General features: G+C 27.2%; 6 protein-coding genes across 17 annotated transcripts; 4 read left to right on the top strand and 2 right to left on the bottom strand.

Annotated features, from left to right (window-relative positions):
• Window positions 1–896: 896 nt before the first annotated feature.
• Window positions 897–8,785, bottom strand: LOC126863789 (F-actin-uncapping protein LRRC16A). Of its 4 annotated transcripts, XM_050614316.1 has the most exons (24): window positions 8,637–8,785; window positions 8,292–8,389; window positions 8,144–8,194; window positions 7,869–8,062; window positions 7,596–7,773; window positions 7,285–7,523; window positions 7,118–7,212; window positions 6,942–6,980; window positions 6,487–6,674; window positions 6,305–6,382; window positions 5,893–6,226; window positions 5,419–5,815; window positions 5,032–5,350; window positions 4,855–4,968; window positions 4,576–4,781; window positions 4,383–4,470; window positions 4,045–4,269; window positions 3,878–3,898; window positions 3,580–3,721; window positions 3,256–3,505; window positions 2,394–3,178; window positions 2,077–2,316; window positions 1,831–1,895; window positions 897–1,548 (listed from the first exon to the last, which is right to left on the bottom strand). In XM_050614316.1, exons 1-24 carry the CDS (start codon window positions 8,671–8,673, stop codon window positions 1,435–1,437), a joined length of 4,497 nt encoding a protein of 1,498 aa, XP_050470273.1. In that variant the 5' UTR covers window positions 8,674–8,785; the 3' UTR covers window positions 897–1,434. The 4 variants fall into 4 exon arrangements, with proteins under 4 accessions (XP_050470273.1, XP_050470300.1, XP_050470283.1 ...); XM_050614343.1 differs by lacking the exon at window positions 1,831–1,895; XM_050614326.1 differs by lacking the exon at window positions 3,878–3,898.
• LOC126863995 (enoyl-CoA delta isomerase 1, mitochondrial-like) lies at window positions 8,626–10,527 on the top strand. 3 transcript variants are annotated; one of them, XM_050614850.1, is made up of 6 exons: window positions 8,626–8,650; window positions 9,220–9,343; window positions 9,407–9,678; window positions 9,756–9,934; window positions 10,020–10,141; window positions 10,209–10,527. In XM_050614850.1, the coding sequence occupies exons 2-6, from the start codon at window positions 9,244–9,246 to the stop codon at window positions 10,367–10,369; spliced, it is 834 nt and encodes a 277-aa protein (XP_050470807.1). In that variant the 5' UTR covers window positions 8,626–8,650; window positions 9,220–9,243; the 3' UTR covers window positions 10,370–10,527. The 3 variants fall into 3 exon arrangements, with proteins under 3 accessions (XP_050470807.1, XP_050470817.1, XP_050470797.1); XM_050614860.1 differs by lacking the exon at window positions 8,626–8,650 and adding an exon at window positions 8,832–9,087 and having other exon boundaries at window positions 10,213–10,352; XM_050614840.1 differs by lacking the exon at window positions 8,626–8,650 and adding an exon at window positions 8,833–9,087.
• Window positions 9,921–13,141, bottom strand: LOC126863870 (dynein regulatory complex subunit 3-like). Of its 3 annotated transcripts, none has more exons than XM_050614546.1 (10): window positions 12,700–13,141; window positions 12,341–12,624; window positions 12,100–12,272; window positions 11,860–12,017; window positions 11,577–11,766; window positions 11,292–11,499; window positions 10,971–11,219; window positions 10,823–10,899; window positions 10,533–10,744; window positions 9,921–10,139 (listed from the first exon to the last, which is right to left on the bottom strand). In XM_050614546.1, the coding sequence occupies exons 1-9, from the start codon at window positions 12,893–12,895 to the stop codon at window positions 10,603–10,605; spliced, it is 1,677 nt and encodes a 558-aa protein (XP_050470503.1). In that variant the 5' UTR covers window positions 12,896–13,141; the 3' UTR covers window positions 9,921–10,139; window positions 10,533–10,602. The 3 variants fall into 3 exon arrangements, with proteins under 3 accessions (XP_050470503.1, XP_050470512.1, XP_050470493.1); XM_050614555.1 differs by having other exon boundaries at window positions 11,577–11,769; window positions 12,766–13,130; XM_050614536.1 differs by having other exon boundaries at window positions 11,577–11,769; window positions 12,700–13,126.
• A 440-nt stretch (window positions 13,142–13,581) lies between these two features.
• On the top strand, window positions 13,582–18,630 carry LOC126868839 (TOM1-like protein 2). Of its 5 annotated transcripts, none has more exons than XM_050624779.1 (10): window positions 13,582–13,774; window positions 14,167–14,249; window positions 14,498–14,667; window positions 14,985–15,266; window positions 15,362–15,631; window positions 15,811–16,108; window positions 16,181–16,301; window positions 16,378–16,507; window positions 16,949–16,999; window positions 17,140–18,630. In XM_050624779.1, the coding sequence occupies exons 2-10, from the start codon at window positions 14,192–14,194 to the stop codon at window positions 17,335–17,337; spliced, it is 1,578 nt and encodes a 525-aa protein (XP_050480736.1). In that variant the 5' UTR covers window positions 13,582–13,774; window positions 14,167–14,191; the 3' UTR covers window positions 17,338–18,630. The 5 variants fall into 5 exon arrangements, with proteins under 5 accessions (XP_050480736.1, XP_050480726.1, XP_050480754.1 ...); XM_050624769.1 differs by having other exon boundaries at window positions 14,094–14,249; XM_050624797.1 differs by lacking the exon at window positions 13,582–13,774 and having other exon boundaries at window positions 13,841–14,249; window positions 16,378–16,408.
• Window positions 18,631–18,887: 257 nt separating this feature from the next.
• On the top strand, window positions 18,888–21,682 carry LOC126868907 (MAPK regulated corepressor interacting protein 2). The gene is made up of 6 exons (XM_050624892.1): window positions 18,888–19,423; window positions 19,503–19,587; window positions 19,864–19,982; window positions 20,120–20,188; window positions 20,366–20,419; window positions 20,495–21,682. The coding sequence occupies exons 1-6, from the start codon at window positions 19,372–19,374 to the stop codon at window positions 20,563–20,565; spliced, it is 450 nt and encodes a 149-aa protein (XP_050480849.1). The 5' UTR covers window positions 18,888–19,371; the 3' UTR covers window positions 20,566–21,682.
• Window positions 21,683–21,834: 152 nt separating this feature from the next.
• LOC126868915 (triokinase/FMN cyclase) lies at window positions 21,835–27,709 on the top strand. The gene is made up of 17 exons (XM_050624900.1): window positions 21,835–22,300; window positions 22,366–22,528; window positions 22,600–22,878; window positions 22,946–23,134; window positions 23,216–23,457; window positions 23,542–23,583; window positions 23,648–23,851; window positions 23,916–24,038; window positions 24,114–24,371; window positions 24,464–24,525; window positions 25,365–25,514; window positions 25,642–25,747; window positions 25,892–26,166; window positions 26,240–26,352; window positions 26,434–26,763; window positions 26,843–27,077; window positions 27,157–27,709. The coding sequence occupies exons 1-17, from the start codon at window positions 22,124–22,126 to the stop codon at window positions 27,296–27,298; spliced, it is 3,090 nt and encodes a 1,029-aa protein (XP_050480857.1). The 5' UTR covers window positions 21,835–22,123; the 3' UTR covers window positions 27,299–27,709.
• Window positions 27,710–27,834: the final 125 nt, after the last annotated feature.

The raw sequence follows: 27,834 nt of genomic DNA, 5'->3' as shown, positions 1-27,834 counted from the left end.
GGCTAATTTACCTATATGTAACTTTTTTACATATATATGTACAGAAGTCTTTTGCTATTCAAAAACTAGCTTTTAATATATTTATGTAAATTGAATTTTATGTTAGGTGTTCGTATTTTGCGATACATTTTTACATCATACAAAAAAATTGTTTGTAAAAAAGCTGTTCCTTTATAAGAGGACGCAGATAGCAGAAAGATTTTACTAAATTATTCTTAATCACAATATATCTTCAACAAGGTATAAAATAGCGAATACAGCTTACAAATATCGCAAAAGAATTCTTGAAATATAATAATAGTCTGCAATATCTTTTTTCTAATTAATTTAGCTGACAGTTTAGTTTATTTTCTTTTTTTCCATTTACGCACATCATATATATGTTATATATGCATTACATAATGTTTATATATTTTGTTACTAAATTTTTATAAATCAATGATAGTCATGGACAGTATCATATCTTTTATATAAAAATCTTTTAATTTTGTCCTTATTATGTGGAAAACAAAGCATTTATTATTTTATGTTATGTTATATGGCACACTTCATACGTTTTATGGTTCTTGAATCTCGCTTTGTGCACTTATCAATTCCGATTGTATTTAAGAAATGTTAAATAACTTAATACAACCTGTATGAAAACAATTATAAAATATTGTAAACAATTATTGACCTGACCTAAATAGAACCGTTTTTGTTAATGATCACAGTTTTGTTATAACTGGTTGCATAAGAAACAAATCAAAATAAAACAAATACAAAAACTGATTTCGGAAGACAATGCGACATTGATTAAATAATAGGAAGAAATATTGTTTTATGTCGATAAGAATATATTGTGCTTATTTTTTGGTAACAAATCAGCGGTTGTACACTTAAAATAATTAAAATCATGTAATTTATGATCTATATTAAAGTCTATCAGTTTAAATATACAGACAAACAATATATAAATATTTAAATGTTAAAACAAACATAACATGGCTCATCTTCCAAATAATATCATTGACAATATCAAACTGATTTCTTTCTAAAAATCTGGAGGAATGTAGAAGCATTTAGTATGTTCTTCATAGAAGTAAGTGTTTTAACTTATTGCATTGAAAATATTAAATGATTTTAGTACATTAAATAGAGATATTTACTTCTAAATTAAGATAAACTGCGTTAAAATTACAGTTCTATAAAAAACTATAAAATTTTTAATGCCACCTTAATAATAAATTGGTACTTTCTATAAAGACCCCAGTACCCTGTCCCTAAATATTGAGTTAGCACACTTGCTTTTGCATTTGACTTCATATGGCACAAGTACAAACGTGTCACATCGTAGATTTTTGTGCCCAATATAAAATACTTTGATAAAAGATATCTTAATAAGTATCCAGTCATTGACATTAATTTGTAAATTATTACTGTATTAAGTCACGATCAAACGTCAACTACGTCATTATTGTAGTTGAAATTTGAGTCACGTAAAAATGAAGTACGTCGAAGTTTAAAACTTATACGATTTTCTTCAACCGTTTTCGGCACTTCCGTTACCTAAAAATATAACGATTGTATATATAAAATTATATTTAACCCAACATGATACTTCAAAGTATTTTTATAATTTTGTAATAATGTTTTTGTGTAATGTTAAGACAAATAAACTGTATCAAAAAAAGTAAAAATATAAAATCACGTTAATGGATTTCAAGCGCAAAACAATTTTTTCAAGCTATCATAAAAGGGCTTAGGACGCTGCACACTTTTAAAAAATTATATTAAATGATTTAAAAAATGAGAAAAAAAAGAAAAAAAAACAAACATTACATAAGGTACCTTGACATCTGGTTGGTTGATAGAACGTTGAAGCACCGACCTCCATGCTGCAGGTGCGGTATGCTCTAAAATAATATATACAGCAAGGCTTCTTAATTAAAGGATACAACATGCATATTCACAATGTACTTGGAATTAACAGGGAATTAATAATTAATTAAGAATTATGCGTGAATCGCGAATGGTGTTTAAGATGTTATTAGATACATTGAACATGCAGTAGAAAAACATATTTTTGCTTCTTACCATTCTCTTTTCTTTCAGTTTTACTTTTGTTTAAACTAGCTGCCAATTCCCTCACTGACCTTTTCTCTACACTGGCATTGCTTAAAGAACTAGCAGTACTACTTGCTGATAACGTCGGCGGTAATGAAGCAGGACCACTTACACCACTATCCGTTGATTCATCAAGTGCATCTCCAGAATCAGGTGTATTTCCAGCTGAAGTATTTGGACTAGAACCATCGCTTAATAAATTAAATTCTCCTAAAACATTAAACACATAATATATATTATTATATAAGCTAAGAATTTTATTATTAAATAATTTACATTTTTCATACCAGATTTTCTATCAGTAGCCATGCTCCAGGGTCTTGGTTTAGGAGCTGTTATAGGCGGAACAGGTTTAGTTTTGGAAAGAGCACCATTGCTTTTTCCATCTGTAAGTGAACTATTTCCTTTGGTTAGAGACCTTAACACTGGAGATTTCGATACTTCCGAATTACTTTTTGTACTGCTACCATTTGTTGGGCTACGAAGATCAAAACCTGTCGATCTTAATTTAAGAGAAGGTAAAGGTTGATTTGCAGTCTTATCTGTATCTACTGCAGATTTTTTTGTTAAACTTTTCCTAGTTTCGTAATCTTTAGGAACAGCTGTTGCATCTTTATCCGAGGAATTTGTAGCAGTTGTTTGTTGTAATACCTTACTATTTTCATCCGAATCTCGTAAACTGCGTGTACTTGTACCAGAACCAATAATGGGTAATGTACTACGTTTAGATGTATCAGCTGTATTACCGACACAATTATTACATACATTATTACTTGTATCTTTGTTGCTATCAGATTTTGTAAGAATTCTTTCATGATTTTGCGCATTGTCTGTTGTATTTCGCCGAGTTAATGGAGATGCAGTTAACGGCGAATCACCTTGAGATCTCCTGCCAACAAGAGGAGAAAACTTTTCTAAATTATCGCTAGATCGTGATCGCGGGGCAGGCTCAAGAAGTGTTTTTAACATTGGAGAGCTACAGCCAGGTTTTTTATCCGTCTCAGGTGGAATACTTTTATGACTCGTAAGAGATAAATTTGGGCTACCATCCGTTGGAAAAGTATGCAAAGAGCTACAGCAAAATAAAAGGAAGTGTAATGTACATAATTTTCATAAAATATTAATGAATTACAGTTTTAAAAATAATACCTGTCATCACTTGTGGGGGATATAAGAGGTGTTGTTGGTGTAGTTGGTCTGAAAAATACATCGAGGCCTTCTCCAAGAGCAAGACCATCCACTGGTTGATCTGGTCTCAGCATTGGTCTTGTAGGTGCTCTAGTTTTTGTTCTGCGTGGTCTAGATTTTACTAAATGTTGCAGTTGCTGTCCTACAGTATTAGGTAATTCAGAAACAGAATCTAGTGATTCTGTTAAAGAATGTTCTGTTTCTGAAATAGCTGAAAGAATATGTTGATATCAGGAATGATAAATATATCAACTATAACATTTTTTCATGTTAAAAAAAATTAACCTTCTGCTTGACTTTTTGGTAAGGATGGTAACAGATCTGGAATGTCATCAGCTGAAAGACCTTCCACAGAATCGACTACAGATTTCGGCCGCAATTTCCTTCCATGTAAACTTTTTCGTTTATTTGATAAATGTGGCGTAGCCTACGTAAAGAACAATAATTAATATCATTAATATGTATTTTAATTTTTTACAATAATTGTAATATGTTAATTCATTATTATGTACTACAAAAGATTTGGTATACAAAAGTCAACCAACAAACATTATATTTTTAAATATGTATTTACTTTACTTACAAGATTTAAATAATCCAATTTCTGGACAGACATGGAAGTTTTATATTAAAATTATTATGTAGCAAAGTTTATTCTAATATATATATTACATATATTATACGTAATACATATATAATACATATAATATATATAATATATACATAAATAAAAAAAATTGTGTTTTTTACCATTGGAGATTGATCACTGGAACATTGACCGATAGAATTCACAAGTGAATAAGTTTCTGGTGGACAATCTTCTTCTGAGGCAATACTGGTTCTACCAACTGGTAATGCTGTAGATACACCTACAGTACTTGTAACTCCTATAACACTTCCACTACTCATTGAACCAGCACTAGGCCGCAACACATCAGGCGTACTGCTTCTTGTTCTACTATCACAGTCACCAATCTGAAAATATAAATATGAACATCAGTATCAAAATTAAAGGATTTTAATACTAAACTTTTAGTATAATACCTTTTAGCATGTATTTAACACATAGTGAAGTATATTATACATACTAAGTTTTTATAGCTTCTTGACAATGATTCAATTACTTCATCTGTTATTCTGTCGGATACATGTGCAGCAACTGCCAAATTTAATTCACTATAAAAATATTAATAATAGATAATTACAAGCAATGAGATAAGTTAGTGATTATTTGACAGATATGTATTAAAGTCAAAACGAATAAGTAATTATGATCCATACTTGACTCTATTGACTATATCCGCCCCAGCTTGCTCTGTGATAGTGGTATGTATGAATTCACTACTAATTTGATTTTTTTCTTTGCAACTACTTCGTAGATCATCTTCCACTGCAACTGATTCACTTTCATCGCCTCTAATTACCGTTTGAGAAAGTATCGTAGGACACTGTTCATTTGCACACTTTATCATAGCATCTAAGGAATCCTGTATTTAAATTTTAATAATTGAAACGTATTATGTTTAATGTAAGAATAATATATATCTGATAATAAAATACCTGTAAATATATGGTTACAACTTTATGCAATTCATTTGCCATTTCGTGTAATTTTAATTCTATTGGATTATTTTCATCTCGTCGTTGAAGAACTTCGTGCAATCTTGGTAAAAGCTACAAAAGTATCATTTGCATACAAATTTATTCAAAATGTATTTATTATTCGGTATTTTATACCTGTTTTGAATTATCTGCATCTTGTATGAGTCCAGTTGCATAATTAATGTCATTATTAGCATCGCAGCTTTCCGCAGCAATAGCTTTAATAGTGTCTTGCGTCTGTACAACCAATCTATCAACCATTTGTTGTGTGGAGCTTAACAAAAATCCTTGTTGCAATCTAAATGCTTGTCCATGACTATATTTACAAGGAGTAACGTTTCTTTGTAACAAGTCCTGGATTTTTTTAGCTAATTGTTCCGTTTTTTCAGCTGAAGTTTTCATACAAGGTTGCAAATCATAAATTGGAAATGGCATATGTCTTACACTGCAATTCCTGTAAAAGGATGTCACATATTAGAAAATATATTAACATATTCATTATTAATATGAAAGATTGCGTACTTTTCTAAAGCATGAACAATATCAGCATAACCTTGAAGAGTAATATTATTTTTATCATAAATAATAGTTCTCAAATGATTATTAATTTGTAATGCCTTTGCTAATAATCTGGCACCAGGATCTCCAATCTGATTACCACTAATATCTAAAGTATGAAGACATGTGTTACTACCAAGGGCATTGATAAGATTATAGAGATCAGATTTTAGTCGAGAATCTGGTAAATGTAATGCTTGCAAAACGCAATCATCTTCTTGAAGCATTTGCACAAGGGCATCCATTACAACAGCAATATGTTTGCTTTTCATACTAACAGTGTTGCGACCCATGTATAATTGTTTGATCGACTTGTTTTTTCCTATAGCAGTTATTACTTGTGCTAAATCAACATCCATATCTGTGAAAAGACATATTTACAAGATATAGAATCCAAATATTAAAGCAAATAATTTATTTATATTATACTGTACTTACTACTATCTGATATATCCAATGATGCTATGCAACGTACGCCATGAATGCATGATTCTAATACATGAGCACCCATAGAGCCCAAATTGTTTCCACTCATATCAAGTTCTAAACCAACTGTACTTTCATTGCATGCCAAACCAAGTAACAAATGTTTCAATGCCTCTAGCGGCAATTTACAACAAGATATATTTAAGTACTTTAATGAGAGTGTAGCAGTAAAGAACTGTTTAAAGCTGGGAGGTATTTCTTTGGTCTTTTTACTTGAAAAGGAGTTACGAGCAACATTTAAATGGACTAGATTAGTTGCACAACCCCGTAGTAAAGCACCAAACAGCTAGATAGAGTAAATGTAAAATATGAGCTTATTTGCTCTTACATGAGTTTTACGTATAGAAAACTAAAATATACTTACACATTCTAATGTTGTATCTGTACCACTTAGATCTAAATGAGTTAGACTATTAGGTTGTGCCAAAAAATTACATAAATTCTGTAAATATGTAATAATTATATTAATTGCATTTCCTACTATTATAATATTAATATAACCATTTATTATATTAAATTTTGGAATAATATTTAGAAACAACTTACATTGATATCATCTTTTAAAGAGTTTTCTGAAAGATTTAAATATTGCAAACTAGTTGGCATGCTTCTATTTAAACTTAGTGCATGTGCAATTTGACTTATTCCTTTTCCAGTTAGTCCACAATGTGCCAAATTTAATTTTTGTAAACCTTTGGGTAATTTTCCAATAGGTCCGCTTAAATGTGCACCTCCTTAAAAATAATATTATTATAAGTAATATTATTAGTAGACACATATATTAATTAATATTAATAATTAATGGTCAAATTAAGCATAGCAATGTACAATACTATTTATTAAGTATATGTAAGTACACATTATGTAAGTTAAACAATTAAATATACACTGTAACAATCATCTTTTTTTCATGGAAAAGAGTAAAATTATAAATGGAGGATTATTTCTAAACATAAAAGGATAAGGATAAACTTAAATAACATTAATGGTTATTTGCACACCTTGCAATTTGGCTATTATCCCACACAAGCTAGAGGCTCCTATAAAAAGAAATTTGTATAGGGATACTTTAAGAACATACTTAAAAAGTGAGTAAAAAAAGAAGAACTGAAACCACAAAAAATGGATCTACTAAGGAATAACATCCTACATAAAAGTCTTTATAATTAATACTTACCTTTATCTTCAATGGTATTATATGATAGATCAATAGTCTGTAACATTGTATTAGCATTTGAAATTAGAGCTAATGATAATTTGTGCGCAAAGTCCCTAAAAAATCATATTTGGAATTTATTTATTAAAATTAATTGTATCATAATTATGCATTTATTTTAGCTTTACCATTTTATTCCAAGATTATCTAGATAAAGTTCCTGAATGGAAAGGGATCTACGCATAACATGTAACAATCTTTCCAAAGGCTCGTGACTTAGTTTAAGATGAGATGCCCTTAATTTTGTAAACCAAGTATTATATTCCAAGGCAGAAATGATTGGCACCAGATCTTTTTGATCCAAATGATCAAAATCTCTTAAATTTAGCTCTCTTGTATCATGAGAGAGGTATATTGTATCAACATCCTATAAATATAATTGTCTTGAAAAACGTTTAATAATAATAGTAGGACATTTTCATATACTTTAACAAGTTACCCAGGCTACTTCTTCTCTATATGGTACACCATGTAAATCACACATACATGCATATTGGGTCGAAAACCCCCCACAAGGTCCAGTATGTCTTGTTGCTTCTGTACTTCTAGCTAATTCACTACCTCTTATACTCTGCAGTCTACTAGCTGGTATTACTTCTATTTTTCTTATAATATAACTATAATAAAAATTATAATTTTAATATCAGTTATTCTAATATTATAATAATTAAAATAAATATAAATTTGTACATATAAGGTAACAAACACATACTTCAATGGTACAGTGGGAAAGATATTTCGAATTGCAGTATGTAAGGCCTCAATCATTGCATCTACTTCTGTAGTATCTGCACCTGCTCCAGTAGTAGTAAAATTGTAATATCTTTCCCCAACACTTAAAGATAATTGGTTTGCTCTTTTTGATTCTATAGATGTTATTTCTAAATAATGAAAATGGCAGTCGATCTGTAAAAAATATTTTAAACACAATTATTAAAATAATCATATAATTTTATTTGTAAAAACAAAATAATCATATTATCTTACTCTTGTGGGCACTTTGGCCGTTAAGAGAAACAAACGGCATGGTGAAAAAACCTTAAATCAGAAAAATTTAATTTTGAATCACTTTAAATCTAAATAACTTCAAATTCATTATACATTATAATATTGCAATACTGCAAATATTACTTACCAGAACACGATTTTCCTGTTTATCTTGTTTTGTTTCTAATTTTACGACATTCTTTAATAATATTTTCACATGCTTACCTAATAATGCTTTCACCGATTCTACAAATAATGAATAATTTATGAAAAATGATAATTAAGCTAATGGCAATTTTGTAAAATATACGAAATTAAGGAAAAGGTTTAAAAAAATTGTATTATAATCCAATTTGTATTTTTGTGAAATAAAATGAGGATTAATGAAACTTCTATAAACATTTTATAACAATAACTATTTGAACAAGAAATATATTTTTTTTATGTATGACAGTTCCATAATACGAACGTAAACATTCAGTAGAAGACAAACCATTTAAATCTTTCGTAAGTTGCGATCTAGTTGACATTTTGTTAATTGGCTTATTTTTCAAACATCAACGAATCCATTTAAGACATTGTTTTTTTCGTCACACGGTGACCAAAGTTTTCTATCTTGCTTAAAAAAATGTTAAGATAAAGGGCGATGTCACGAAACTATAAAGCTGAATAGCCGCCATATTAGCACCTGCCCGCGATCCATTCTGTTCCACTCCGTTCCGTTCCATTCTTACAAGTGTATTTATTTAAATTCTTTTACTATATTTTTTACTCTTACCATTTACTATAACATTATGTTCTGTATAATAAAACAACTGATTTAAATGATAATTAATGTATTAATTGTAAATGTAAATTGTAAATGTAAATAATTAAATTGTACAGAATAGGTTATTGAGATATCTTTAATAAGTTACTTAAGTTAGTAGCAGAGAGAAACAAAGGTAAAAGATAGCAAAATACAGTACAATATTTTAATAATATTCGAAAATAATTGTGAAGTGTGCAATAAAAAATTAAGGTGAATAATAATATTTGTGTATAAATAAATAATATTTTATATTATATAATTTCAGGATTTAATCCATATCTGATTAAACATGTTTGCTATAAAAAAAATTTTGAACAAAATACGAATTCCTTTATACCAAACTTATGCCACAAATTCAAAATTAGTTGAAATTTCAAAAAATGATACAGGTAATATCAGAATCCTAATTTTCATAAGTTATGTTTTTATTCAAGAATATTTTTTCCTAACAGGTATTGCTACAATATCTATGGCACGTTCACCTGTAAACAATTTAAACAAAGAATTATTAAATGCTTTAAACACGTCCTTAATGGATGTACAAGAAGAAAAATGTCAAGGTGTTATATTAACATCGTCATTATCAAATATATTTTCAGCAGGACTTGATATAAACGAAATGTATAATCGGACTGAAGAACAGCTAACTGAATATTGGCAAACATTGCAAGACACATGGTTAACTTTATATAATTTGGAAATGCCAATAGCTGCTGCAATTAATGTATTATTATAAATATTATTAGTATAATTATTTTCTGAGAAATATATATATATATATTTGTTACTTTATTTATAAAGGGTGCCAGCCCTGCTGGAGGATGTCTTTTAGCAATGTCTTGTGAATATAGAGTTTTAGTTGAAGGAAAGCATACTATAGGATTGAATGAAACACAATTAGGAATTATTGCTCCAGAATGGTTTAGAAATATATATGTTGACATATTAGGACATAGAAGAGCTGAATTAGCACTTTTAAAGTAATTTATTGTTAATGAATGTATAACAAAACATTTATCCCATTTAGTAATATCTATAATTAATTGAAAACTATTGATTTCATAGAGGAACCCTATTTCATCCAAAGGAAGCATTAGAAATTGGAATTGTAGATGAATTAGCTTCTGATAAAGCCAATGCAATCCAAAAGTGTCAAAATTATATTGAATCTTTTAAACACATACCCTGTAAGTACAATATTTATTTAATTAAGATAAGTACGCTTAATATTTACCATATAAAATATTTATAAAGCCAGAGCTAGACAAGCAACAAAAATGGAGTTAAGGAAACGTAATTCATTATGGTTGAAAGTAAACAAACATATGGATCTAAATCAATTTTTAACACTTATTCAATTACCGGAAGTACAAACTGGCCTAAAATTATATATGGAAGCTTTGAAGAAAAAATAAGAAACTTTAATCAAAGTGTCGTATTTTAAACTATCACGTTAAAGATTAAATATTTTTATACGATTTTTATAGAAATAAAATATTTTATACGAGAATATATTCATGTACTAAGAGATATATTATATTGTTTAATAAATATATACAGTTCAGCAAAAATACTTACTTCTATATTAATTTTCAAAGTAATACGTTTATAATATAACTTCTGAATGATCATGCATCATTTTATCAAGTCACTCATCAAGTGCTAATATAATTTCTGAATCATCAACATTTAAATTTAATTGTTGCAATACTTGCAGAAATTCTTGTTGTTGAGAATCTGCAAAATGTGATATTTCTAATATTTGTTGACTACTTCTTTCACTCTCATGCCTATTAAACCAAAATAAGAGATTTCGAAAATTAAACTTCACAAAGATATGAAAATATCTAAAAAACGAAAGAACTTGCCTTATTAGCTGTTCACTGTATTCTTCAACCCAATTTTTTAATCGATTTATCATGATATCTTCTCGAACATCTATTATCTGTAATTAGAAAATTCATATTAGTTTTTAAAGTACAAACAATAAAAATATACATAGATACGCGTACATACTTGTAAATGCCTTTCATGAGAATTATTAAGATTGTAATTTAACATGTCTTTATCTTCACATAGATTTAATAAATGACGTGGCATTTTTGCATCATCTCCAATACCACTAAGGAAATACAGAATTAATCCGTTAATAGTGTCATTATACTCTGCTTCACAATTACGTAATTGTGAAAAATATCCTCGTGCAGTTGTTAGAAAAGAATCCACCATATCAGAAATGTTGATCCTAAATACTTCATTTATATCCTTTATTAAATAAGTTTAATATTATTTTCAATTTAATTTTCCTATATGTAACTCATAATAATTAAAATATACCTCCATTTGTTCATGCAGATCTACTTCAATGGACATTAATCTTGTCCATGCATCAGTTACCATATCACTAAATTCTTCAGAATATTGTTGTGCTATTTCAGTTACATTTTCTAATGTAGCAGTATCTACATCTCCAACTAGCTTTTTTAATAATTGTTTAACAGTTGCTAAAGCGTCAGTTTTCCTGCGCAAGACTTCATTTACAATCCTATAATTTGAAATAGTACAAATTACCATCAATTTTGAATATTTTATATTTGATGCTTATGTATATATATCACTCACATTCTACCTTGATTTTCTGAAATGGTTTTACCTTCATTTACAGCAATATTGTAAAGATTTATTTCATTCATTCGCTTATTATGTTCTTTCAAACCTATCTCACAAAACTCTTCGCATATAGCAGTAAAATTTTTTTTATATTCTTCATGTGCATTTTGTGTATCATCAGTTACTATAGATAAATCTTTTCCTTCTACACACAAAATGCACTTAATAAATTTTTATGTGGAAGTGCATGAAAAAGTAAATAATAATTATTGTATGTATAAATAAATTGATAAACCTTTGTCATCTTCAAACATTTGATGAAAGAGATAATCTCCATCAAGATGTTCTACATATGCAGCAGTGAGGATAGCTAATTTCTTTTCATATTTTTGCTGGGCATCCAATTCTTCTTGTTCTTTCATTTCTGCTTCTTCCAAAGTATTTAAAGTCCTACTAAATTATAAAATATAAATATTTTAAAATAAATATATATATTGTTTTTTATATATCTATTTTATGGATATTTTATAATTACTAATGTTTTTCTGTAGCATCTTTCCTTTGTTCATTAGTTATCATTTTGTATTCATAGTAAATTAATTGTGGTAAGAATGCAAATACATAATGCAAATATCCATCTTCTTTAGTGCATGGATTTCCACTCATATTCAAACTACGTAACTTTTTAAATTTTCTCAAATATAGTACCTAAATAACAATACAAATGTAAAAATATAAAATATTTAATATCCATGTATATTTTGCACATTACATACATGTTTTGTATCTGTTATAATATTATTACCAATACTAAAAATCGTAAGATGACATAATTCATCTATGTTTTCTATCTCACGAATTTCATTATTAAATAAAAGCAATATTTCTAGTTTTGTTAAATTGTTTAAATTCTCCATTATTTTAATGCGATTGAAAGAAAGATCTAATTCTTTTAAATTAACGAGCACATTTAGGTTTTCTATTTTCTCAATTATATTATTGGATAATTTTAATGTCATTAGATTTGGCATTACCCATAGATAATCAAGTTTTAGAATATCTAGAAGAAAAAATACCAAGTATACGTATGTATAACAAGCTAAATGCAAGTTTAAAATTTATGTATAATACGTACTAAGAAATTCAATTCGAATTTCTTTTATTTCATCTAATTTAATACCATCTTCGTAAAAAAGTTTACCAGCTTCTCCTTTTGGCCCTTGTTCAATTACCAAATTTATTAACATATCTTGATTTATTACACGAGGTTGTACAAACTCTTGTAATATAGTAGGAACGTCTTCCTCAATCATCATTTTTAGATATTTCATAAATATCCTATACAAAATTAAATGAACAATTATCACAGTACATATACATATGTATGTACTGCTTTGTATCGAAAAGATTTAATTTATATAGCCTTCATTTGCGGTTGCCGCGCAACAAAGATTTATTAATTTTGTGGCGAACTTCAGAACCATGTCGTGTCAATTTCATACCAAAGAAGTTTCCTGTTTTATCGACCCGAAGAAATCTATTTTATCAAAATTTATCTTTTAAAAACAACATTTTGTTAAGTCAGATTATATCATTGTTATATTCCTTATTATTTATTATTTGATCACGCCGTACAAATGTTTTCAATTATTTTTTATAAATAGTTACAGACAAAAGTTTAAGAAATAAAAAGTGTCACTTAGAGAGTTAGAGAGAGAGAGAGAGAGAGAGAGAGAGATTTCACTAAAGTTTGATTGTAAAATGTATAGTTCAATTTAAAACTTAGTAAGTTAAGTTTTATTTATTAAATTAAGTAACATTTATTTACTATAATACTATAATTAATATAAATTAAATACAAACATTTATTAATTAAAAATTGTTTGAGTTATTTTAAATAAGTCGTAAGATCCCTATAATTTTGCTTTACGGCGCTCTCTAGTGTTTGATCACGTAATTATGGAGATTTATATAAATATTGATCCAGAATGAATACTGTCTAGGAATTACATATTCTATGTTCAAATTCCTAAGCTAATTATCATTGATAAGTGTAAAATTAAATTACGTTTTTTGTATCGTAACGTTACGTACAAAAAGTTAATAACGAATTACAAAATATACAATCCGCCTTTTCTAATTTGTCCAGTTACTACTAAACTCTAGAGAAAAGTGTTAGATTAAACAGATAAAACTAGATAGAAATTTAGGTAGACAGATAATAGTAATAAAATTTCAATATCCTTATTTTCACAAAATATATAGAATAAGTAAATATTTCGTTCCTTCTTATTCGAGAAGATATATTTAAAAAGTTATTAATACATTTATTTTGAATTAGAAATTTGAAGTATTCGTAAAATAAATGTATTTATTTTAAATGTTAGATCCAATCAAAATGGCATTCTCAGAATGCTGTGCCTGATTGGTTAGAGTTTTATGTCACTTTGTATTTGACGTCTGACTTTATCGTCGTTGGGTCATATGATACTGTCACTCATTATAAGAAGTTTTTAATTTATTATCAAGTATTGTTCCTGTCAAAATTTGTTACGTGCCTTACATAAGCACAAGTGAATCAAAGTAATATTATTGAATATAGAAACAGTTTCATACAATCTGCAACAATGTCATTTTTTGGAGTAAATGTCAATCCATTTTCAACACCAGTAGGCCAGAAAATAGGTAAGTTTTATTATTTACCTTTACGAAATCCATTAAGTCCGTTATTTTATTATTATGTTAATAATCAGTTAATAAGTTCTTTTTATATGGACAACTATTTGTACATCAATATTAATGAATGCTTAAATACTTATAGATTTTTTCCATGTATATGTATATATCTTCAACATTCACATCATGAATCATGACCTATCTAACATCTTTTATTCCAATTAATAAATTATAACATCTTTATTTGTATATTTCAGAGCAAGCTACAGATGGTAGTTTGCCAAGTGAAAATTGGTCACTTAATATGGAAATATGTGATATTATAAATGAAACAGAGGATGGGCCAAGAGATGCAATTAAAGCAATTAAGCGTAGACTAAATCAGGCTGCTGGAAAAAATTATACTATAGTCATGTATACTCTTACTGTTAGTATTTATATATTTGATAATACTTACATTTCATATAAAACATAGGCGATATTTAAAAGTTATTTTGTACAATTAAATAATATATATGTATGTAATATAAAGCATTTACTTCTTAACAGAATTAATTTTTCAAAATAATTTGCTTCTTTTTACAGTTATTTGAATTAGGTTTTAACCATACTTAGCAGCTATGATTAGTAGGTTAATGATAGCTGTTTTGTTAGAACTCATCTATTTCTTACTTCTAGTCTTCTTATTTTCAAATATCCATAAGCATTAATTTATATATGTTAATGGATGAATGCCAAAAATAGGTATTGGAGACATGCGTAAAAAATTGTGGAAAACGTTTTCATTCGCTTGCCTGTTCACGAGAATTTGTACAAGAATTGGTTAAGTTAATTGGACCAAAAAATGAACCACCAACAGCAGTGCAAGAAAAGGTCTTGAGTTTAATTCAAACATGGGCAGATACGTTCCGCCATCAGCCACATACCCAAGGAGTTGTTCAAGTATATCAAGAATTGAAAGTAAAAGGGATTCAATTTCCAATGACAGACTTGGATGCCATGGCACCTATTATCACTCCAGAACGAGTAAGCTTTTTTTTGTGGTGATATATGATCAAAAAATTATTGTTTTATATATTTTGTGATTATTATAATTTCTTTTTATTATAATATAATTGTAGAGTGTACCTGAGTCAGAACAAAATATCATGAATGTACCTACAGTTGAACAGCAATCAGTAACTTCTGTAACACCACAAGTCCAACAACTTCAAAACCAATCATCTGGACAAGTAGCTATATTGAATGAACAACAAATGGCTAAAATACAAAGTGAACTCGATGTTGTACAAGGAAACATGCGTGTCTTATCAGAAATGTTGGCATATTTTACAAGTTCAGATCAGAATAATAGTCAACAACCTGATCCTGCTGATCTTGAACTTTTAACTGTATGAATATAATTATTTGTCTTATATATATGAATAGCAGTAAATACCTTATAGCAAATACCCATTAAAACAAATGCCTTTTCTATTCAACAATGTAATGCTGTATATATGAAATTGAAAAATATATTTTTATGTAAGGTAGACATATATATTTAAATTATAATACTTATCATTTGTAGGAACTTCATTCCACATGCAAAGCAATGCAAGAACGTGTTGTTGATTTAATTGGAAAGCTGGCACATGATGAAATGACAGCAGAATTATTGCGTATTAATGATGAATTAAACAATTTATTTTTGCGTTATTCTCGTTATACAAAAAACAAAGCTGTTGCTGCAAGTACTATTTTAGCACAAACAATTGGTCATCCTCCAAACATAGATTCTGCTTCATCAATTAATAAACAAGAAGCTGATTCTCTTATTGATTTATCTGATGAAACTGATACTTTAGAGAAAAAAATGACAGAAATAGGTAAGTATTATATTTGTAATAATTGAATAATGTTTGTGTGTGTGTGGATAATTCTTTTATATTAAATTACAGGCATAGCTGATAATATTGACCAAAATAGGATAGATCGGAAGGAGAAGAAAGAAGGTGATAGTGATGAATTTGATATGTTTGCACAATCACGGAATACATCTTACGAAACTGCAAAAAACAGGTTTCTAATATTAAATTAATTGCAACTTTTAAATGTGTATACCTAATATATAACTATCCACTTATTTTTATTGTAGCGGTAGCAAATATGAGGATAATTTGGAGCAGGTGAGCGGAGGAAGTCTCAGTACAGCGATTCTCAATCGCAATAATCCTAAGTATCCCCAGCAGACTGCTTCTACAGCTGCTTCTACTACTGCTACTTCTGTGCGTAATCCCTGTTCCTATAATTATTGCTAAGCATTTAGTTAATATCATGAATAATATAGATACTGATTATTATTGAAAAGAGTAAGATTATTACAAAACTTTTTATAAATTTAATTACACAATATTGCAAAATTATATTTTTGTAAGCAATTTAGTTACGATTTCATACAATGAGCTTAAAATTACTCTCATAAAGGTAAGAATATCATACTTACTACACATTGTAATATTAAAACGTTGTGATTATATTCTTATTCATTTAGTAGATTTATTTAGAAGTTGCTTCCTTTCACTGCTTTCTATAGCATGAAATAATTAATTTTCTCTTATGTTTCCTTTTGCTTTATTTTTGCCTATATATATGCATATGTTCAGATTCTTATTGTTTCGTTTGGTATGTTTATTTTTATTTTTTTGTTTCTTTCTTTTAATATTCAGCTGAACCGGGAATCTGAATTTAATGAGATGGCAGCCTGGTTAGATCATACGGTGAGTTATATATAACAATGAGATTAAAAATTTGTAGTATAATCATTTAACACATCATTAAAATTTTCTTCAAAATGTTCAATTATATGTAAATTGCATTTAATTATATTTCGTAGTTATTAAAACAACTTCTTTTTCAGCCAGGAGCACATGGTGATCAAGAATCTCTAACATCTTCAGAGTTCGAACGTTTCTTAGCAGAACGAGCTGCTGCTGCTGAAGCTCTACCAACTCTACCTACAACTACTACTAGTACAGGAAATACTACAAATTCTGAAAACTCTAACATTCAGCGTCAAATTAATAAGGATCAAGATAAATCTTTATTTGCTCTTTAAATGTAATTTTCATATTTACATTTTAGAAAACTGATGAAAATTAAATTTATTCTAATTCGGTCATCAAATACACTTTTTAATAAATCAATGCTTCTAATAATAATATTAATATTAGAAACATTGATAAAATAAGTTGAAGAAAACAATATAAAAAAAAGTAAAAAGAAAATGCTTTGTGCTTAAATGTACTTAAGAATAGAATTGATACTAAATGATCGTAAATTAGCATTTTATTACGTTGTAAAAATTTAATAACAATGAATAACTTATTTTAAAATAACCGTTACGCGTAAATATTATGTAATGCAAAAATAGGAGAAATACTAACTTATGTTATTTGTATATAAAAAAACACATTGTATGCAAAATAATATTCATATTACAATGTGTGGTCTCATGCCTTGGAACTATATAAGAATTATTAATTTATGCAGTTGCATTTTTCAAATTTGCGGATTTAAATAGAAAAAAATTAATATTTCATTTTGTGATCGATTTTGTTACGCTATAGATCGAAATATTTTTATATCTTAGATTTGTCGATCATTTGATATTTTGTATAAATATGATACGTTCATTATTATAGTAATTTTGATCTTTATGAAGTATTATTATTATAGAGTAATATAAATTTATCGATAGTATTGTTATAATTATGTAACGATATATTACAAATAACTAATATATTCTAAAATTATATTATAGGAATATCATTGGTAATAAGGAACGTTATGTAAATCTTATGTTTGTAATTTAAAATTATAGTTTTACTTTGAAGAAAGCAAACATATTGACAGTACTATGATAAGAACTAAGATTCTTTATGCAATTTTAAAGATGTGATAAATCATTATGAAACTATCTTTAAATGTTTGATTTTATAAGGCTGTATCCTTCTACCAATGAATATTTTATTTTAATATCAAATAGTCAAATATTTTTACTAAAAATATATTACTTTTGACAAATAGTGCAGGTATAGCACTAAACATGTTAATTCTTTTATTCTAGAATAGATGAAATATTTAAGAATATTTCAAATAGATGTTTAAAACAAGATGAAAGAAAAATTAAATTTGCTTATTTGTGTGAATTGTATTTACTTCTACGTAAATACTTGTAATCTATGTAAGTAATAACATAAAAAATTATTCTTCTGTTTTATGTGATTATTGCAATTTTTATTGAATATTGTGAAAGAAATTAATTTTATATTTTTAATAATTTCTTTATATTTTAAAATTATACATCATTTTTTCGTTTTGTAATAAACTTTTCTAATATTCCAACATACTGATGATTATATTTAAAAATTCTAATCCTTATATAAAATTAATATAAAATTACAACATATCAAGATCTTCTATAATACAGTTATATAAATTACAATTTTATATTTATGTTAATATTTAATCAAGATCACAATTACAGACATTAGGTATTATTTATATCAACAATATTTCTATATTTTAAATTATTTTGATATTTGCAAATATATTATCGAATATAACATAAAAAGGACTGAGAAAATTGTGTCGTACTGTAAGTTTTTTTATTTAAAATTCTATTTTTCAAATAAATTTTTATTTTGTTAATCATAATTATATGATCGCATGACCTATTTTATAATAAAATAATATTCATATTAAATGGTTATCAAACAAATTTTCTTTATCAATATATACAATATAACATATTATATATGTATATAAATTATTTCTCTCTATCGTTTCACTATATGAAAAGATACATATCCGCATTCAAATTTCTCATATTGGTCCATCGATGTGTAAGTACAGATACATATGTTCGTGAATATATATCATTGCGATACCACAAGCTAAGGTCACGTGGTTCACTCATCGTGTATTTCACGCTGATCATTTCAACCCGTGCGGTTGGTCTAATCGGTACCAGTTGAACGCACAGTATACAATTTGATTGATTCTATACTAATATTTCAAGATTAATCTCGGATGATCTGGTATCGAAAATATAGTTCAAAGTTATTGTTGTGCTTTTCTCATAAGAAACATGTATACTGTATCAAAAGGACCTAGCAAGATAGCCGCTAAGACACGAAGAGGTACAGATACCAGAAGAATTTTTAACTGTATTTATAAACAGTTATAATATCAACTTCGTTGAACATTATCATCTTTCAGGGATTAGTCAGAACCTTGAGAGGCTGGAAACATTGCGTGATTTAACGAGAAAAGCAGATCCTGATGATGACCACGAGGCCACCCGGTAAGTAATGCTTGAACCCATGTTAACCCTGGTTCGTTTCTTTCCTTTCTCTTTTTGTAACTTCAGCATTTCGACATTACGCAATTCATAATTGTCCGTTGATAGTAAGCACGTGCAATTCCTATGTTGTATTCCTAGAAACTCGTAAATTATAATTCATAAAGTATTACACAATCATATCATTATCATATGCTTTTAGAAAAAAGTTATGTGATGTACTATGAGCAGTTTTTTCGTACATTAATATGTATAATAAAAACAAATATTATTTCACAGCCATGTGCCAAAACCAGTCTTTCACATGAATGGGAAATCTAAATTCGGTTCACAGAGGCATCAAATGCAAGAAGTTATTACACCTCAGCATGAAGAACTTATTAAATTTGTCTATGAATGTAGGTTAAACATTTCTGTTACTTGATTTTGAAAGTTATAACAAAATTTTTATTTCACAGTGTATAAGGAAATATATTTATACTGTATTTGTATTGCATAATATCATAACACTACAATTATAATTTTTATTTATCAGCATGGAATCAAGTTAATACACGACAAAGAACTGAGTCTTCTGATGGTTCAGATTGTTCAGAACCTTCCAGTAAGTTTTTTAAATCTAATTGAAGCAGACTGTAAATTTTTTACTTTTATTTACCTTTCTAAGCATTAAATATATATCTTGTGATTTGTATATCTTTGTGTATATACAAATTCATAAGTAACTAATTGAAATTTGATTAAATATTTATAATAAACAAAAATATTTTGTAAATTTCAGGTCCTAGTTCTATAGTGTATTACAATGATGGTGAACCAAATGATACCCTCCAAGGTAAGCTATAATTTCTCTCTTTTAAAAAAAGACTATATATAATTGAGATAGATTAAAATAAATATACTATTTCAGATTTTAAACCATTTGATTTGGAATCATGGTGGGGTAAACGATTATTTAATAATATCACAAAGTCACTTTGAAAGACACAGAAATTTATAACAGTTATGGAAATACATCTTGAAGTAGTACAGAATGGCAAACAGTGCTAAAGATTAGCCTGTTTTGTAATTTAAAAGTAATTGAAGAATTAAGTGAATAACTGTGTAGAATTGAATCTAAAAATTAGAAATTAACATAATTTGTTGGATACCACAAAGTTGCAATTGACGAATTTAAACTGTTGTAGAATTCATACATAATTATTTGTTACAACGAATTTCTTGTATGAAATATCAACTTTTTATTATACATGCAACTTTAAAAATTAATTTGTTTGGATCTTTAAATACATATACATATGTAACTATAGAACAGCATTTTTTTGAATATTGTAAGGGATTATGATTGGTAACTTGCATGAGCTTAAATATGCATTATTATCAACACTATCCTTGAATTGTGATATAACAATACACATAAATTATACATTTCTGTTTGAAGCTGTTCCAAAATTTTGATTAATGTAAAATTGTACAGAAAATTTGTTCAAGTTCAGAAGATATTGCAAATTTATAAATTAACCGGTGAAAAATTAATGTGATACAAAGTACGATTGCTATTTCCGTTTGTAGATTTTTAAAGTAACGCAGGTAAAGATACAACTCATAAATACATACCAGATAGGGTTAGGCAAACACAGAAATCCCTGCGTGGTATGAATGCAGCGTGAAAATAATGAATTTTTAAGCATAGAATGATGTACATATTACATGCATTGTTTGTGTGAATGCATGACTACATTGCTGATATTGTTATGACAAATGTATCTAAATACATTTATATAAGCAAATTTTAGTATAACTTTGTAGACTGATAATGTTTAAGGTTGTTACATGATTATTAGACAAGATAAACCTTGTCACCAATGTATTTGCAACCTTTGCTTTCAAAGTTCTTATTTCATATTGATCTGACTTAATCTTATCTAATTATTAAATTTTTACTTTAAGTATTAAAAAAAATGATTATCAAAAATTTTTATATGAATTGATACTTTTGAAAAGCAGAGTTTGCAAAAGTAGTCAAAATGTAGTGCAACATTCGGCCATTTAAGGCTGAATCAAGCAGTTATAAATAAATACATCTTTATATACACGATATCTTTCTTAATCTTTTTACATTAACTTTGATACATTAAATTTCATAGTATTAATTTGATTTCTACATATTTTTAACAGCAAATAAATTTTAACATTAAGTATAAAACTGTCAATTCATATGAATTTCTAAAGATTGATTATGTATAGGTTTCTAAATTATATATGTCTGTATTCAAATTTATAAAAACTAATTGAATTATTGTTTCATAATAAAATGAATAACAACATTATGTTTTGAGAAATAAGAAAAAAAAATATAGCCTATTATAAGGGATCAAATTGTACTTGCCTCAAATTAGGTAGGTTAACTGTTTAAATAACCTTTTCAATTTACAAATATAAGATATTGAAAGCAAATATTTAAAAACTATAAGTTATATTTTTAACATAATATAATATATTTATTATAAATATTTATTTAAGTTTATTCCACTAATATATGAAGGTAATATTTTTATGCAAAAGGATGTGTGAATTAAGAGAACAAGAATATGACTATTTTGATACAATAATGAATAAAAGTCTTATGGGAATGGCAAAAATACATAATAGTTTAATTGCATTAGAAGAATGTAATGCAATCTTACGTAAAGATTATGCAAATATGATTGGGAAGGTATGTAATTTGTCATGATTAAATAAAAATTTTAATTACGATATTATATGGCATTATAATAATAGGTTAAATTAATATCTGGTAGCAGAGCTGAAAATGAATTGATATATCCAGGAGTTGTGGGTCCTGGGATGTTAACAGCTGCAGTTTTAGGAAATACCTTTTCTGCACCTTCTGTTGATAATATATTAAGAGTTATTGAAGAAGTTGGATTTGATTACACTGAAGGTAATAAGATATAATTATATAATAAGATATTATTTTATATTATTAAATAATTAAATAAAATATATATACAGGTATATTGTTAATCGTAGAAAATTATGCAGAATATTCTATAAACTTTAATTTGGCAAAATTATATGCTGAACTAAAAGGGTATGTTGTTAGACTAATAACAATAAATAGCAGTGATATGCTTTATTTTGGTAATAGTGTAAAAGAACATAATCTTTTACCTACACTTTTTATATGTAAAATAGCTGGAGCTATGTCAGAAGAAGGAAAATGTTTAGATGAGATCTATTCTTTTTGTAATTCTATTACAAATAGTGGAGAAATAGTACTTTTAAAAACAGGTTACACAATTTTCTTTAAATTAAATTGTCTAATAATATAATATAAAGAAAAGATTATATTTTACAGATAATTATTTTGAAAATATAATTCATAAAGGATATAAATTGGAAATGTTTCCAAATTTAGTTAAACAAGTACTCAAACCACTGATAGATATATTAAATATAACATCACAAAATCAAACTAAAACAGATATACATGAAACCAAAAAGTTTTGTATTGGTCATGAGGTTGCAATTATAATAAGTAACTTTGGTATAAAAGAACTAGACATTTGAAAATTTTGCTTATCTTTTAAACCCTGTTCGTTACCTTGAAACATTTTCTATTCCTTAGGTTGCGGCCAAATACAAGGAAACATATTTATCTTAGAACTTTTGCAACAAATAGAAATAAATGGATTAAAACTAAAAAGAATATATATGAAAGAATTTATGAAATATTCAAATAGTAATGGTTTTCACATTTGTCTATTAAATCTTTCATTCAATACAATATTAATTAAATATTTAGATTTTCCAACATTTGTATCTACTTGGCCAGTAGCATTAGGTTTAGAGGCAATAGAAACTAAAAAGGTATTGTAAAATTTATGGAATTAGCTTCTTCTCTATTTTTCAATTTATATTATATTTTAACTTGAAACTAAAATTAATTTCTAGCATGACAAAACAAAATTAATTACATTAAAAAAGGATCATAAGGTAATTACATTCTATTAGTGCATTATGGAAGATGTAGTATAATAAAATCTCAATGAATGTGTAGAATATGGACTGGAATATTTTAAATTTACAAGGACCAACAATGAATCATAAAACCAGTCAAACATTTTTATTAATCATATCAATGGCATGTGAAGCAATAATAGCATGTGAAAGACAATTGAATATAATGGATCAAAAATATGGCAATGGAAATTATGGTACAAGTCTTGCATGTGGAGCTAAAGCTATACAAAATGCTGTTCAGGTTGGATATTAAATATGTTTTAAAAAAACACACATAATGGAATTTTAATTAAAACATTTTACAGAAAAATGAATTATTGGGAACAAATTTATATATAACATTTTTACAAATTAGTCATATCATTCAAAAGACAGTGAGTGATATACGAGGAAGGCTATATTTTTTATTTTTTTTCTATATTGCTGAAGTAAGATATAATATATTATGTTTAACTTTTCGGTTGCATATATGGTTAACTCCTTAAATGTATAATACATTTTAGGCTTTTTCAAAATATGAAAATGATAAAGAGATAACAGTAGATGTATGGTTACATGTGTTAATTACTGCAAATAAAGCAATTGAACAATTTAAAGCATCCTCTGTAGGTGACCAAATTCTATTAACGACTTTAACAGCAGTACAGATAGATTTACAAAATGCATTAAGTAGAAATGTGGATCCTATTGATGCATTTGGGATAGCTGTGAAAGCCGCTGAAAATTTTACTACAAATGTTTTGTATACACAATCTTCTCATGTAAAAAATATAAAATATTATAGTTTACTTCACAAATTTTAGTTTGTAATAATATATTAAAATAAGAAAAATTTATTTAAAATCTATTTCAGGAACTCAAATATCCTGATCCTCAAGCACATTCAGTAGGTATATGGATGAGAGCTGCATATGAAGGCACTAAATTAAAATTAATTTATCGTAATACAAAATAATAAATTTGTAATAAGTATCTCATAAGTATTATTAGTTATATTAATATTAAATATATTAATACATGAGAAAAGAAATTAATAAATATTTAATGATATTACATGTTACACCTTAGATGAAGCGATTCATTATGCTACATAAATATATTTCTGCTTTTACTTATATGTACGAGGTCATCAAAACTATGAGTGTATGCGTGAGCAGGCATCATACAAACGAATGATATAAATGTATGTTCAGATATGTATAAAAGACTATCATAATGTCACGTGTTCTTGGCTTCTCTTCATTTCTGTCTTATCACGTGAAAAAGCTGAAAAAAATTAATTTCGTTGTTTCAAAACGTGAACTAAAAATTAATAAATAATACACTCACACTGTGTTTTTATATTAGATACATTTTATATCTGACATTATGAACAGAGGTTATGTTTAAAATTATAATTCTAACTTTCTAAATTCTTAAATATGTATAACATTTAAATATTTTATTTAAATCTTGCGAATATATTGCGTTATTTATACGCATACACACATACACATAATACATAATGTGTGTGTTTAAGATGATAAGAGTGATAAGGATATAAAAATATATGAACAGTAAATTTGTAACACTCATATAAAAAAAACAGTAATATTAACAATGAATGCTGTGATTGCTTTATGTATTTTCTGTGAATCACATGGACCTAAAGTGATATTTACAACTCAATCATATCGTAATTATGATAATCAAAGTACAGAGAAACTGAAATTCTATGGTCCAAAAGAAATACTAAGACGAAGTCAAAGTGTTATGGAAGATGGACAGCATGAATGTGAAGGATGTCAAAGTATTGGTAATGTGAAATATTTAAGTAATGAACATGAAACAAGGACATCATTTCTTTCTGCTCAGCAATCATTAACTCAAGATATTTGGTGCTTGCTAAAGCATGCATGCTTTAGGTATAATAATTATGAAATATTCCTTCGTATTTTTTAAATATATATTTTATATATATAATAACATGAATTTATATATTACTCAATCCTCTAAAATTTGATAATCATATGTATGTTTTAATTTTTTAAGGAGTCTAAGCTGTGAAGTACATCCTGGTAAAGAAGGTGTTTGCTACTTTGGAGATGAATATAGGGGGCATGTTTTAAGTCATACATTTACATTAAAAGATGCCCAGGTGAATTATGCAACGAAAAAGCATGTTTGGTAGCTATTACAACAAATTATTCAAACCATGTCATTAATTATAATTTTAAATTTTTAGAAAGGAATTTAGAAAGTAATTCATCAATATTAAGGTATTCTCTTTTTCTTTTTACAGGCAAGAGGTTTTCGTAAATGGTGCAGTTTTATTGTTTTCATGAGGGATAAACAATTTCTGTTAAATATGTGGCCCTTTTTAGTTGATAATTTAAAAGAAGTAATTCGAGAATTACAAGATTTTGCTGAAAAGAAGTACAATGCAGAAGAAGCAGAATGTCCACAAAGAGTTGTTCGTTTATCAACAGCCAACAATGGACCAGGATTATATAATAATTCAAACAGACAGCCTAGAACTTTTAGTGATATAACCAATGAGAAACATGTTTTTATAAGGTCTGTTTTATAGTTATGGGATAAGTATTCAATACTTACAAAATAGAATATTAATAAATTACAATTAAACCAGAATCCACATGTGGCTGGTATGGATTCTTAGTGCAGGAGCAAGACATTTCATAGAAATTTTTCCCATGAGCTTATTAGATGATGAATTAAATTACAATTTGGAGGATCAAATTGGTTAGCATCACAAAAAATACCACATTTATAAAGAATATATACTTGAATTTATTTCATCAAATAGCATTTCTCATTGTTTAGAAACTGAAGATGGATTTACTTTAGTAAATGCCAAATTACCTGTAAATTTAACTTTAAACTCAAATGAACCAGAGACAACACTTGAATTCTCAGAGGTCTCAGGGAAATCTACTACAGTGATACTTAAAGATTTGAGAGCTGTACTGGGGAAGGATCAATTTAGACAACTTTTATATTCTAGTTTAACAGGCGTTCAAATTCTGGTAAGAGGTCCAAACATTGAAAGATTGGAATCTTTATATGGACTTAGTTCTCTTATTCCACGTGCATGTAGAAGAGTTAAGACTCAAGCGACAGAATATATGGATCCTAACAAGTGTAACTTTATTGGTATGTACATTATTGTTACAAAGATATTAAGATATAGATATTTTATTAAATATTTTATAAATAATCACATTAATTTCAGGTGTTGACACGTCAGTAGCTGTTCCTTTACCTTGTGCAAATGTATGTAGATTAGATATTGTTACTGATGAACACAAAGTTGAAAATTCAAGTTCACATATTGTTAGATGGACAGGAACATTGCCACTAAAGTTACCAACGTTATTAACAAAAATTGAAAAATCACTTGAAAATGAGAAACTTGGAAATTCGACCTTAAAGGCACATTTTGCTGCACTACAAGAGGAATGGGCAAAGTACAATTATATTGTGTATTTTATATTAATATTCAACAATATTTCTTGTGTTAACTGTGAATTCTTATTATAATTATAGCATTGCCAAAGTAGTTCATGCCATGCGAGGACGTGGTCATAGTGGTGATCTCTCTGGACTTATGCTTAGTTTAGGTGCTGGACCTCATGATAAAAAATTATTAGATACTTGGTCAATGGGATTGCCACCAAATCCGGCATAATCATTTAATTAATTTATCATGTTTTATACAATGTAGAATATTGGGTAATATTTAATTTAATATATAAAGTGTATTCTCTCTTATTTGTTCATACAATATTTATGTATTCAAGGTTGTGCATAATTTTTTATTTATAATATAGTCAACACATAACGAATATTGATATCAGTATAAAATAAATTATCTTACATACGTCACTTAATAATTAAGATTTGATATCCAGTTTTATAAAATCATATAATATCTACATGAAATTTTTTGATAAAATTGATATCAAAATAAATTTTAATGGAGATTTCGCTCACTTTTCATAAGTAATTGCTTATCTTCATAAATAATCGACCCATGTCTTATATGTATATGTAACTGTAACGTACCTTTCATTAAATATAATTTATTTAGTAGGTTGTATTTATAGCGATTTTAATTTCTTCACATTTCAATTTAAATGTTCAAAAAATATCTCGAAAACGAATATAGCTTCAACATTTTGTGAAATGTTATTTGTTGTATGTCATAAAAATATTAAAAATTGA

This window comes from Bombus huntii, chromosome 1, assembly GCF_024542735.1.
Source record: "Bombus huntii isolate Logan2020A chromosome 1, iyBomHunt1.1, whole genome shotgun sequence".
Classification (NCBI taxonomy): domain Eukaryota; kingdom Metazoa; phylum Arthropoda; class Insecta; order Hymenoptera; family Apidae; genus Bombus; species Bombus huntii.
The sequence above is the reverse complement of the archived record's forward strand: the minus strand, read 5'-3'. Positions and strand labels throughout refer to the sequence as shown.